Source organism: Hakea prostrata, chromosome 3 (genome assembly GCF_041222555.1).
Source record: "Hakea prostrata isolate BN-2017 chromosome 3, UWA_Hpros_2, whole genome shotgun sequence".
Taxonomy (NCBI): Eukaryota; Viridiplantae; Streptophyta; class Magnoliopsida; order Proteales; family Proteaceae; genus Hakea; species Hakea prostrata.
This window is the reverse complement of record NC_142602.1, coordinates 64,958,229-64,971,667: the sequence shown is the minus strand read 5'-3', so window position 1 is coordinate 64,971,667 and position 13,439 is coordinate 64,958,229. Positions and strand designations below refer to the sequence as shown.

General features: G+C 38.1%; 1 protein-coding gene across 2 annotated transcripts in view; it reads left to right on the top strand.

The window, feature by feature from the left end:
• Positions 1–12,976, top strand: part of ILA (putative protein kinase regulator ILITHYIA) — a 112,731-nt gene extending 99,755 nt beyond the window's left edge. For both annotated transcript variants that reach the window (XM_089150711.1, XM_089150710.1), the window contains exons 55-62: positions 2,121–2,279; positions 3,630–3,726; positions 3,807–3,989; positions 7,223–7,417; positions 7,491–7,664; positions 7,771–7,903; positions 8,061–8,139; positions 12,640–12,976. In XM_089150711.1, the coding sequence (XP_089006837.1) occupies positions 2,121–2,279; positions 3,630–3,726; positions 3,807–3,989; positions 7,223–7,417; positions 7,491–7,664; positions 7,771–7,903; positions 8,061–8,139; positions 12,640–12,682 (1,063 nt within the window). In that variant the 3' untranslated portion in view covers positions 12,683–12,976. The remainder of the gene's footprint in view (positions 1–2,120; positions 2,280–3,629; positions 3,727–3,806; positions 3,990–7,222; positions 7,418–7,490; positions 7,665–7,770; positions 7,904–8,060; positions 8,140–12,639) is intronic.
• The last annotated feature ends 463 nt before the right edge of the window (positions 12,977–13,439 follow it).

The following is a 13,439-nucleotide window of genomic DNA, read 5'->3' as shown; positions in this document are numbered from 1 at the left end:
CCCCCCCCAAAAAAAAAAAAAAAAAAAAAAACACTTCAGAAACCCCCTTCTACCTCTACGGCTCTACCCACCTCCCAAACATAGACATCTAGATAACTTGTCTCCCCTCCAAAATTGGCACCTGGTCGGGGAACTCTGAGATCTGCCAAGATATCTCTCTTTTCCCAGCAAGCAAGACTAGGTGATGTGCAAGATGAGACAATGTGCTTATAGTCTCAAGTCTCAATCACTAGTTGTAACTTTGATTCGATTATCATTTAAACTTTGTAATTTGAACTATGAACTTGTGTAATTTATTAGACTTGTTTGAATTTTGAAGTCAGCATTAATGTATGAGTATATGATGTGAAATTGTGTATAATTGGCAATTTTAAGGTTTCACTTCAGTGTAGTGGTCTCCCTTTTGGGGTCCAAAGTGAAACTCACATTTAACTTCCCCCCCCCCCTCCCTCTTTAAATCTGAGGCATCCAGTATGTTCAAAAAGGGTTGAAAGAGGCTGGACAGAAAATTACAGCCTCAAATGAGCCCTTATATCCCTCGAGCTGGGTGAATTCCAACAACTCAGTGAGATGTCAAGCCAACTCTCTTTTTTGAGTTGGTGGAATGGTCCTCGTGATTGAGATCTTGAACCATGATTAACACCACACTACCTCTACTTGGCATTTCTTCAGACCACCCTAGCCTGCCAGTCTGCCCCCTAGGGACAACTTTATTTGGTTAGAGGCAATATTCTCAGCCACTATTTTGCTTCCTGGAGTACCTTGAACCTTTTCCTCTCCACATAATCACTTCTTCACTGTCACATCTGACTTTCCCCTTCATGCACACTGTGTTAGAACCATGTTGAAGACATCCACCATCTATTTTTTCAGCTGCTAATTTGCCATCGCAATTTGGCATAGAGTCTTAGCCTCCATTCAGCCCCATAGTAGCAGCTCCCTTCCCTTTGACTGTGAATGGCAGTGGGTGTTGTCATGCTACTCAGGTTTGTCAACCTGTGGCTCTATTGGAGAGTTGGTGTTTAGGCCTACCATCACCCATGTTTGGCTGGAGCTTAATCTTAGAAGATGGCCTACCACATCTGGCTCCTTTGATCAAATTTGGAGGCCTATCTTTAATGATGTCAGCTTCAAACTCAGTTTTGTCCCACCGTAGGCCTTTTATTGTCCCCCAAGCAAGAGTCACATTATTGCTACCTGGGATTTAATGTTTCCCTCTTGTTACTCCGCTGACCTTTCTCTTGGACTTTTGGGAGTATTCTTTCAGCCCAAACCACCCCCCCCCCCCCCCACTTTTTTTTTCTTTTTCCAGAACTCCCTTTTTCCCTCTGTGTATTCCCTACTTTTCTCCTCCTGCAGGTTTTAATTATTGATTATTAATACTAACCTGGGAAAATATGTAGTAGTAAGGTTGCACGTGCAAATGCATGTTTGGTGTATGATCAAATATGAATCTTAAATGAATTATATAATTCATGTTTACATTGCATATTGTCCAGACCAAACTTGAAAAAATTCACATTTTTCTAATTGAAGTGATTTACATTAGTCATTAGTTGTATCTTAATTATTGAACCTACAAATAAGATGCTGTAATTACTCTACTATGTAATTATTTTAATAAATTTTATTTGTAATTGTAGTAAATGCAATTATTGTAATAAGTATTTGTCTAGGTACAATGCAGTAAAGAGAAGTGAATAGAGAGTAACAAATATTAAAAGAGTATATCAAAGATTACTACAAAGTATAAGTTCTAAAGGCATATAAGGGAACTAGTAAAAATAAGTATTTATGTAGTAAAAATGTTGTTATGTTCTTTGAGTTCATAGGGAAATCAATAGAGAGTTATAAAGGGCAAAAAGTATATTAAAGTTGATTGAGAAGTGTAAGAGTCACAGGGTACATAAGGGAATTAGAAAAAATATTTTAGGGTATTTTAGGAAGTAAAATTGTAGCCCATCTTTCTTGAGTTCTTGCTTTTATAACAATGTGAGTTTGTGTGTGTGTGTATATATGAGCCACCCACAGATTACTAGTTTGCTATGCTACATGGTATCTGGTACCACTGTTTTTGAGTATGTTTACATGGTTACTGATTAACTCTGCTTTCTTCACAGGCCTCTGATTCGGATAATTGGTGATCGGTTCCCTTGGCAGGTCAAGAGTGCCATTTTATCAACTTTGTGCATCATGATAACCAAGGGTGGAATAGCGTTGAAGCCTTTTCTTCCACAGCTTCAAACAACATTTATCAAGTGCCTACAAGATAATGCAAGGTTTGTTTAAATTTTCTTTTTTGATCATCATGATTAGCGTAACAGTGATATGCAAGGCTTCTAGGCATTTTATTTATCACATGTTCAATTCCTACCAGATTGGAACAATATGCTTTTAGGAAGACTGGGAAGATACTTGCCAATTCATAGGAGAGCATCAAATCTTTGTTTTATCCACCATTCCACCCCCACCCCCCGACTGCACGCACGCGCATATTCATCCGAAAGAAGGAATAATAAATGAAAAGCCTCTACAATGATCTAGAATTAGGAATTGAGAAATATAAACTAGGATTCATAATTTCTGAAAGTGAATAAAGATTACTCAGGTCATCTAAGTCTTCTATGCGTTCCATTTGATTCTTCTTAATTGACCAAGTGTTCTGCACTGCTGTTTTTATCTGTGACAGCATCTTATGAAACGACTCCAGTGCTTCTTCTAGGGAGGCTTTACAGGTTTTGACAAAGGGACTATTAAGGGACTATTATGCCTCCACTTAATAGACTTGAAATAATTGATAAAATAGTTTGTCCCCCATGTTCAGGGTTTGAGACACGAGGTAACTCCAAGCCCAAGAAGGCTTGCCCATACCCAAGCTTGTTGAACCGATGGATTGGTCCACTAATTTGTTTAGTGAACCTGCCCTCTTCTTACATGCATTTCTAGCATAATGCTTGCTAAACATCAGCTTGTTCATCTACTTATCTCTCCATGTCATCCATCCTACTTTAATTCTTCATGAACTATGATCCTTTATATCACCTTCAATCTCTAAACTCTGAAAACTCTTATCAGAATCCCCAAATCCGTAATTGATGAGAATTTTTCTTTTCCTATTTTTCCTAATTCTATCAATGCATAAATACCTGACTATGAAAAGGAGCATTAAGTACAAGGTGACAAGGGCATTCAATTGATTATATATACAGGTTGAGGTTTCTTACAACTACTTAAAACACTCTCGTTTAGGTAACATATCGGGACCTTAAAGAGATGATGTTTGCCAGTAGATATGGAAGAATACTTTAAACCTTGCCCAACACTATCGTCAAACAGTAAAGATCCCATAAATCTCCTCAGAGATAAATGGAATGGCATTACAGGCTCACCGTATCTATTGCCTTCCCTGACACACCTTTATTCATCTTCTTGGTTTTGTCTAGGAAGAATCTATTTGATTGGATATTTCTAATTATTGTCTGATGCGTAGTTTTCTTCACTTCAAATGTTTCTATATAAGTGTGTGGTTTTTGTCTAGATAGATAGAACATGTTTTCACCTAGCATATGTGTTTTCTGCTCTTTTTTTATTATTATTATTTTTTATTTTTTTTACTTGTGTCTATGCAGGATAGTTCGTTCAAGCTCTGCCCTTGCGCTTGGAAAGCTTAGTGCCCTCAGTACTCGTGTTGACCCTCTAGTTAGTGACCTCCTGTCAACATTGCAGGTGATGCATGTGTCTAAGATACTCATTTATAATGAATTCTGAAAACCGAAAGTATTTTGACAAATTTGCATCATGTTCAGGCTTCAGATGGTGGGGTAAGGGAGGCTGTGTTGACTGCACTTAAGGGTGTGTTAAAGCATGCTGGAAAGAGTGTTTCTACTCCTGTTAGATCTCGGGTGTATGTACTTCTTAAGGATTTGATTCATCTTGATGATGATCCAGCACGGAGCTTAGCTGCTAGAGTATTGGGCACAATATCTGAGGTATAAACATGGCAAGAGGCTACCCTAATTTGTATTCTATTGATTAAAACTGCATTTATTACCAGTTCAATAGTGCCTGTATAAGATCCTGTAAGGAATTGGTTCAGTAATTGAATTGGCTGCTCTGGGTTAAATTTTTGTTGGACTGGCTGAAGTAAGTAGCCGCTCCTGAGTCCTGAATCAGGACATGGATCAAACAAACTCTCCCAAGTCTTTGCTGAAGGTAGGCTGCTCCATTTGTGTTGTAGTGAATTTGCATTTGTGGAGAAGAACATGTGTGTTTGTCACAGAGACATACTGAGTTGTGAGTGTGTGTTGCTTGACCATGCTTACCAGTAAGTCTATGAGATTAGGATCAGTATTAGCTGGTTGGGTTTCAGTGGTGTTAAGTTGGCAGCAATTATAACCTGAAGTGATTAGTCTAATCCCAATTGATGTATACCCCAACGCTAAGTTACAAGAAAAAGATAATGAAGATGAGTGATTGGACGGCAAAGCTGTATTCCTTGCAGAAGCTTTTATGATTCTGAAACAAAAATAATACAGAAGCCACTAAAATTAAAAAACGTTCAGTAACTCCCTATCCTAACAGTGTACTATACATCTAGAAAGCCACCCTCTCCAAAGACCTGCATGAGCTCCCTAATATGGTTGATGATAGACAGAAAGCAGTGGAGTCAACACATTTAACTAAACCGGATGCAGAATATATTGGTTACCCTTTAGCTACAGAAAGTGCAACCCTGTCTTATTTCCATACCACATAGGTATGTATTCCTGCTTTAGATTTATTCATTAGACCAGTCATGAACCTGCTTGGTCGGAGCTATGTATGCAGCTTTTCAGAGCCACTACCAGCTCACATTATCCATGAAAATGTAGGAGTTTGAGCAAGGGGGGGTTGAAGGGGGTGTTGGTGTTTCCAGAAACCATGAAGCCTAGGTTATGCCAGCCTTTGCTTACTATGATTGTCTGTGTACGAAAAAGCGGCAAGAGCACCAGACAGTAATAGAATTGACAAGGAGCTGAATCTTGTGAGGTTGGGATTGGGTCAATCTGTCCTGTGGCAAAGTATCCTAACTGCATGCTTGCACAATTATGCTGATAAACAAGAGAGCAGGCAGGCAGATGGAGGAAACAACTCAATACTGAGGACTGGAAGGATAGAGAACAGAGATTAAAAGAAAACATTCACTCACCAGAATGAGATTTATGAGCTTCTTAGCTTATCTTAAAACTTCAACCAAACATAGGAGGTCATTTTAGCTAGGTTTTGCCTAATGCTTTTTTCAAGAAGGAAGGAAAAAAACAGCAAGCCTGGCTTGGGGCAGACATAATGATGAGTTAAATGATGGAGAATATTATATAGCAGGGCCAGAAATAGACTGAGATAAACTGTGTAACTTGATCAAAGACAAAACAATTACCATGAGCTTCTGCATCACAATATCATAACCAATTTTGGCTGGAGCATGAGAACTTGCATCAGAAATCTGGTCATATTGAAACATTAAAAAAACTAAAATATTAGTGGGGGTTAATCAGAAGAACATAGAATCATGGTAGACGATCTCGCTCTCGAGCGAGATCTCGTAAGCTTGAAAAACCAAGATCTCAGTCGAAATATGCAATTTTTTGTTGTCATCTCGGTGGGTTTTAGGATCCCAATTGGGCTGAAACTTGGTTTTTAGCATATTAAGGCTTTTTGAACACATTGGTGGCCTTGGATTTGTCAGAAGACAATCCTAAGTATGATTTCTAAGTCTACCACAGTGTGAAACCGGAATGTTGTAGGATTACGAAATGCAAGGTTATACAACATGTAATATAGAACCTTTGAGGCATATAAATGAAAAGCAAGTGTATCAAATATATCAAATAATTTAAATGTCATCAAAATTCCATCCATATGAGTATCTCAATCTCAAGTTTCATGAATAGAATAATAAAATTATAGAACCATTAGAAGTTCTATATAAGTCTTTAAATCATAAATTCATAAGACAATCAGAGAATGATTGATCTTTCTTCGACATTGTAGATGTGCTAAGAGTAGTTGCGAGTGAAAATCCAGCCGAAATCCACAAAAAAAGGGCAAACATTGAGAGTTCTGGAGAGATATGGCGAGATCCAAGGCAAAATATGGCGAGATATCTTAACTCTCTACTCTCAATCTCCTTCTCTTCTCGCTTCTTTGAAAAAGCAAGATATCTCGCGAGATCTCCCGCCATGCATAGAATGCAAACACAAATTTGAAAAGAAATATGCTCAGGCTGGCTGACACAACAATGATCAATTTGACAGGCAATTAAAGCCCAACTGATTATTGGTAACAAAGAGAGATGGGAGTTAGGGTGAGAAATCGATCAAGAAAAGGGTCATATTTAGGAATTAAAAAGAATGTGCCAAATGTAAGTCATTTGAGAAGGGTCATCTTCCATAATCACTCTATTTATAGAGAAGGTACCCATGTAAAACCAATAAGAGAGAAAAATTCAGATCAATAGGGATAGAAAGGGAATCTCATGTCTGTTGTTATGATTGCAGAGAGCTGGGCTTTGAAGTTCTTTTTAACCTGCAATCAACTGCTTTGTCAAGGTTTAGAGTTGGTGAAATACTATGACAGAGATAAAGAGGGGGAAGAAGAGTGAGAGAGGGGTAGGGTTGGGACGAGTTTCTTTTTGGAAAAAAATAAAGAGGGGTATATATTTCCGATATCTATCTTTGTAGATACCTTAATCTTTCACTTCAAAGGATTGATGATATTTTACTGAAGGTGTTCTTTTAAGGTGAAAGATTTTCTGTAAGATTTTTTTTTTTTTTTTTTATATACTTATTTTTGTGATTCTCCAGAATACATAGCAGTGTGAACTAAAACCTGGTGTCCATGTAAAATTCAAGTGTGGCTTGAATATTAGAAGTAAAGGATTTCTGGCTACATCTACTCTATTGAATTAGTTGCATATTACTTGTAAATGCTACTATTTTTATTTATTTCCATCTTGTAAGCTTTTTTGTCCTAGTTTGTTGCTTTAGGGATTTGTTTCTTTCTTCTTCTTGTCTCCTGTTCTTGGTTCTATCTGTGATTCTCTGATGTATCTGGTTTTCTGTATACAGATTTGCTGTTAAATTTTTGAGGTCCTTTCCACAATATACTCAGTTTGTTGCCTTCTTATATGAGTGCACTCATTACTTTTTCTTCTATCCTGATAACTTCTACACTCTTCTGACAGCACATGGAGGATGGTGAGCTGTTAGACTTGTTGAAGACAGTAGTATCCTCTGCTTCATCTCCAATATGGTATGCTAGGCATGGTTCAGTCCTTACAGCCTCTTCTGTACTTAGGCACAACCCATCCGCAATTAGCTCGTCTCCAATATTCACATCAGTCCAAGACTGTCTGAAATCTGCCTTGAAAGATGACAAGGTATGATAATTCTGTTGGAATGCATCGCATGGTTCTACAATTTGCCACCTGACTCTTGTCCTATTTCTAACAGTTCCCTGTTCGTGAGACTGCAACAAAGGCATTGGGGCGGCTTTTACTTCATCAAGCTAAAAATGATTCTTCTAACACACAGTTGGAACTTTTTCCTTGTATAGTCACTGCCTTGCAAGATGATTCTAGTGAAGTGAGAAGAAGAGCATTATCTGGCCTCAAAGCTTTTGCAAAGGTATTCACAATATCTGACGGCTGTTTGGAATTCATGTTCTTGAATCTTCTGGTACATTGTTTTCTGGTTGTCCTACTGGAATCTTGAGAACCACATTTTATGGCAGGCAAACCCATCAATTATTGCAGCCAATCTTACGCATTTGGGCCCTGCACTTTCTGAATGTCTGAAGGATGGAAGTACACCTGTACGTCTTGCTGCTGAACGATGTATTCTTCATGTATTTCAGTTGACAAAAGGTACTTATTTGTTCCCTTTCTTTCTATGTTGTTGGTCATCTATTCCTTGATTGTTACTTGCAATTTGGTCTTTCCCTTTGTTGATTGTTTCTTCATACCAATTGAGGCAAATTGGTTGGATAAGAAGGAAATGGACTAAAATTAATGGCATCCTCAGGTCTGGAAAATATACAAACCGCCCAAAAATATTTCACTGGCTTGGAAGCTAGGCGCCTATCAAAACTTCCTGAACACAGGTATTGGACTTCTGTCTCTCTTTCTTTTGGACATGCATCTAACCCATCTTTTCTTTGATGACTCCATAGCTTTTCTACTGTATGCTAAGCTACCGAAGATCCATTTTATTTAGCAATAGGGCTGAATATCTATTCGAGCCTTGTTGAAATCATTTGCCAACCTAAGCGAACCAACATCTGATACACATATTTCAAATTAGTTTAGTAATTTTTACCTTAATGTGTGCCACCATCAGCACTTCTAAAAAGTAAAAAGAGCTTGGATATTACAGCATTCCCATGATGCAGATCCGCACCAAAGAATGCCTTTTTTCTTGAAAAGAAACCTATTGTTGATAGGGATATGGGTTGGGCCTTTTATTTGTTTGGTTCCCCTTGTAATTGGCCAACTTAATGGACCTCAAACATGGGTTAATGAGTTGACTCGGTTGAGTACTAAATTTCACAATCCATTAATTGGTCCAATTTGAATGAGGGTGGTAGAGTCTTTTCCATTTAATTTGTGTAGAATAGAGGTCCTTGCATGGGAGCTAGTGTTATGTTATGTTTTTAAGTCCTCTAGAAAAGGTAGACTGGTGATTATCATTTGTTTGAGAATACCTTGAAAAAGGGTGGTTGGTAGTTAGGATCAAGTAGGATATTATCTGAGAGTTATTTTCAGACGCCTTTATTTCTATTCAGTCCAAAAAGTACTCTATTGTATGGTTATTAGCCACTTTATAAATACCCCTTGAGGGAAGAATAAAGTGGATAGAAAAAAAATAAAAAATAGAAAATTTATTTGGGATTAGAAGTTCAGCAGGAACCCTGTGCTTCCTCCTTGTGTCTGCCGAACAGCCTCTCCATTGAGACATTGACAGCCAAATAAATCTGGGACTTAGGGTCAAGAGTCAACCACCTTCACCAAGAGCTGTTAAGCAGCGTTCTATCAGTTCACCAAGCAGGTCATGGACCTAGGACTTGGACCTTTTGTTTACCCTACTTCTCTAACTGCTAGTTTCAGATTTAGGTTAAATTTCCATAAATCCTGCAACTGCAAATTTCATGATTTGAACACTACCAATTTAAGTCCTCCCTTCAGGGAACTCTGCCTTTATATTTTCCCCCCATTCCTGTAAAACTTTAGCCTCATCTGAACCCTTCCCTAAAAGGCCACTGGCTGAGACTCCTAAATTCCCTCAACTGACCCCCATTCTTAGTAGTCTTCCATTCAGGATGAAATTCAAAACTGTCCTACCCATATTAGTCTTAACTCCTAACCCTAAAAGCACATCTTGAATAGACTCCTTAACCCTCAAAACATGGCCTACAGTGATGTTCAAAAATAATTCGATTTGCTCCTATTTATAGGATCCTAGTGTACTGCTGCCCTGCTTGTTCAAGGATTGTATTATCCAATCCCAATGGATCAATTTTGTTTCATTGGCTGAATTTCCTATTAATCCTGCAGTAAGTTAAATCAGGATTCTCTAGAAAGAGCACACCTAGTCTACGAGTCTCCCACCATTGTGGGTTCTGGTGGATGTGTCATAATATGTAGCCTTACATCCTTCATGTACAACCTAATCCTCATTCAATCCCATGACTACTTGGGTGTAGTTAATCAGGATCCTCTAGGCCAATCTAATTACAATTACTGCTCCCAAATCAAGCATCAGTAGGATGAGGGCCGATAACCAAGAGTCCTTGATGAATATGAGGCAAAATTTGGGTTTACAAACCTTACAGCAAGGGGACTATAGGCTGTTTAGGAGGTTTCAGGGTTTGTAGGAGAAGGATACTAGGCTCGGCTAGGGTTTATAGGCTTAGGGTTGGTGGAATATGAATCTGGACTTTCCATTTTGAGCTTTGGATTTGAATTCTCGAGGTTCTAGGGTTTTGGAAATTTGGGTTTGGGTTGGGATTGATTGCTAGATGCAGGGGAGGGATGGTAATTCTAGAAGGGGAGGGGATTCTGTTGTGGTAAATGATGAGTACGTATTTTAGGTTTTTTTCTCTTCTTTTTTTTGTTTTTTGTTTTTTGTTTTTGTTTGTGTGTTTTTTTTTTTTGGGGGGGGGGGGTTGGAAGTAGGAAGAAAGGTAGGGCTAAATAGTATTGAGGGGAATCTAAATAGGTGCGATGAAGGGGTGAGAGGAAGGAAGGCTTGGGGAATGATGGTGTAACAGATGAAGGACTTGTGGATGAAGATTGATTGGAAGAATGCAAAGAACAAGCTGCCGCAGGAAATCCTCATTTGAGATATCCTAATACCCTACTCAATCCTTGCCCTCTTGCTGCCACTCCTCTTCAATAATTTTATTCATCAAAACTGATTTGGTACAAGCTTTAGGCTGTGTATTTATAGCACTCCTAGAACTCAAACTCAAAAACAAATTCTAGAAAGACCTTTTGGGCTTGGTTGTGACTGCCCAAATTTACAAAATTACCCTGCTGTCGGATTGAACTCCTATGCTGCTGGGCAGCAAGCCTAGGCCTTCTTTCGGACCTTCAGGACCTTCTTGGGATGGGCATGGGGTCCTACTTCACCCCCTGATGCAGATCCAGCAACAAATTGGGTTCTTTGTGTCATGAATAGGCTCAGGGTTGGATTACATTGGCATTGATACTTCATTCCATGGGTTTCCACTACAATCAGCCAACTTAATGGACCTAAAACATGGGTATATGAGTTCAGTGCAGAAATCCCTCGGTTTTATTTTGCTCATTTTTCAAGTTTTTAATTGATTTCTGGTACAATTCAAGTTCAGGACGAGGGAGTCTGTTTACGTTTTCATTTGGCTTATATTAGGACTGTTAGAATGCAAATGCCTCCAAGATGGGAGGATATTTTTTTTCCTTTCAAAATTAGGATGTTGTATCCCTAATTTATTTAGAAGTTGTATTTGGCCTTGAGGCCATATTTATACCCCCTACAGTCGGAAGAATAGATTACTTTCAGTTCAAGATAATTCTACTGGTAAGCTGCTGGTGTTCCTTTTTTTGAGTTTATGATCTTGTGTTTTTCAAGTCTAGAATAGGGTTTCTTGGTGGTCAAAGTTCAAGTAACTGAGATCCTTGGTGGTTAAAATCTAAGTAACTCGGATCCTTGGTGGTTAAAATCTAAGTAACTCGGATCCTTGGTGCTGTGAGTCCATGGCGGTTTTGGATCTTGGTGTTTGAAGTCCAAGAGTCCTGCTTTGATTCTGGACACAGTTCCACCAAGCCTATAGGCTACTCCACTGAAGATCAAGGTCAACAGTGAGATTAGTAGCAGGTGCAACTTATCCCACCCCTTTCTTTCTCCCAGATCTCTTGTTTCTAGATTTGAAGGAAACAACCAAATACACGCACACAAACCCCCCCCCCCCTCCCCAAAAAAAAATTTTATTAAATAAAAAATTCAGTCAATAGTTGCAGGCTATTCCTTCATTGTAGGTTGGGAGTAAAACGAAAACCTCCTTTCTTAAATTTTTGACTCCCAAGGAAACCTATATTTCAAACTTAAATCTACACTAATCTAACTGTCCTAAACTATAAACATCATCCCTTAGTTTGATCCAAGTGTCATGTTAATCTGACCATTAGAACCCTGTTTCTTAATTTCCCTGTAATCTTCTGAAACTGAAACCCTGAAACCTTGTGAGTTTGAAAACCCTCTCTGATTATCAGGATTGACCCAAATTTGAGTCCTATCACTTACCTACACTACATGACAATGAGGTCACTCAGCCTTGCCTAAGAAAATGGGGTTTGTTACATGTATATGCCTTCCAATCAGCTTTTTTCATTAACATACTTGATACAAGGCCTTAACCATTATGTCTTACCCAAACTAATCGTTCTCTTACCAAACAAACCACCCAAAACCAAAAAAAAATGCCGCACAGCAACCTCCCCAAAAGAGAGAGAGAGAGAGAGAGAGAGAGAGAGAGAGATTCAAAGTCTGACACCATAATTCTCTCCCCCCCCCCCCCCCCTTTTTTTCTCTCTCAAAGCAGAACCACCAAAAAACCCCAGAGAAGGAAGGAATTTGATGGAAAAGTCTTGCCAAAAAACTCTTTAACACTTAGAGGTCCTTCCTCTGTTTCCTTCATTTTCTGGTCTTACTCAGATTGTTTTACCTATGTGCCTTATTGAGATGTTTGCCAATTATATTCTTGCTTCTACTGTTACTATTCTAATTATTGATGCGTTGACAGACTGGTTGCTAAGTGGTTTTGACTTGGAAAAGTATAAGTGGTGAATGTGGATTAGGTGGCATTTGAGGTGTTACAGGTTTAAGGCTTATTATTCAATTTAGCAACCACCATTCTTCCGGATTCCAAATATGACTTGGTAAAAAGAATCAGATTTTGTGCCAAGATGTGTTTTCCCCACAAATCCAACAAACCCTATACCCCCATTTAAATGTAGGCATTAGTGGGTGGTTTGCAGAAGTTTCAAGTCTCTGCTTCTAATGTTGTCTTTGCATGTGTCTATTATGATTTTGTTGCTTAACTCATCTTGGTCTGGCAATGCAGTGATGATAGTGAAGACAGTGAAGCTGATTTAGCAAGTGGCTGATAGATCCTTTTCTTTGTGTTCGACATCCTTTGGATGGATAAGATTTTGTAAACTTAGCAAGTGCGGCATTCTTCTGTGGAAAATTTTCCAGCTGAGTTGATTCTTGTAAGCAATCTTGTGATTGTATAAAGTACAGAACAGATGGATATCTATAGATGTGAAATGCAGTTTTTACCTCAATTGAGGCATACATTTATGTCATGTAAATAATGCTTGTTAATACTGTAAAAGTAAAAGAAAATATTCGGAGGGGGGACCTCTGGATCCCCTAAAATTGTCATTTCTGCATGAATGGAGAAGATGATTTTTTTTTTTTTTTTTTGGGGTGTTGGGGGTTGGGGGGGCATATTTTTTAAGAAATCTTGGGATGCCTGGTTTGAAAGTTTTGAAGTTTTGAAAATGGTTTTTTTTGTGGAATTGCTCAAAATTTGATTGGTGCTCTTAGGAATCAGGTTAATGATTGATCTTCCAATGAATGCTCAATGTGTATAAGATTTAGGCTTTTTTTTTTTTCAATTATGAAAAAATTTCATTATTTTAAATTGTTTGGCATCTATTTATCAGTTTTGTTTTTATTTAAAATAATAGAAAATCCTCTAAAATTTATAATAGGCTTTTTGTCTATTATTGATTATGGTGAGAATTTATTCTCTTCATTTATGCAAATGTTTATTTAAAATTTTATAGTTAAGATGAGGGTAAAATTGTTAATATATACTATTTTATAAAATCCATATTATTTTTCTCTTTTCTCATT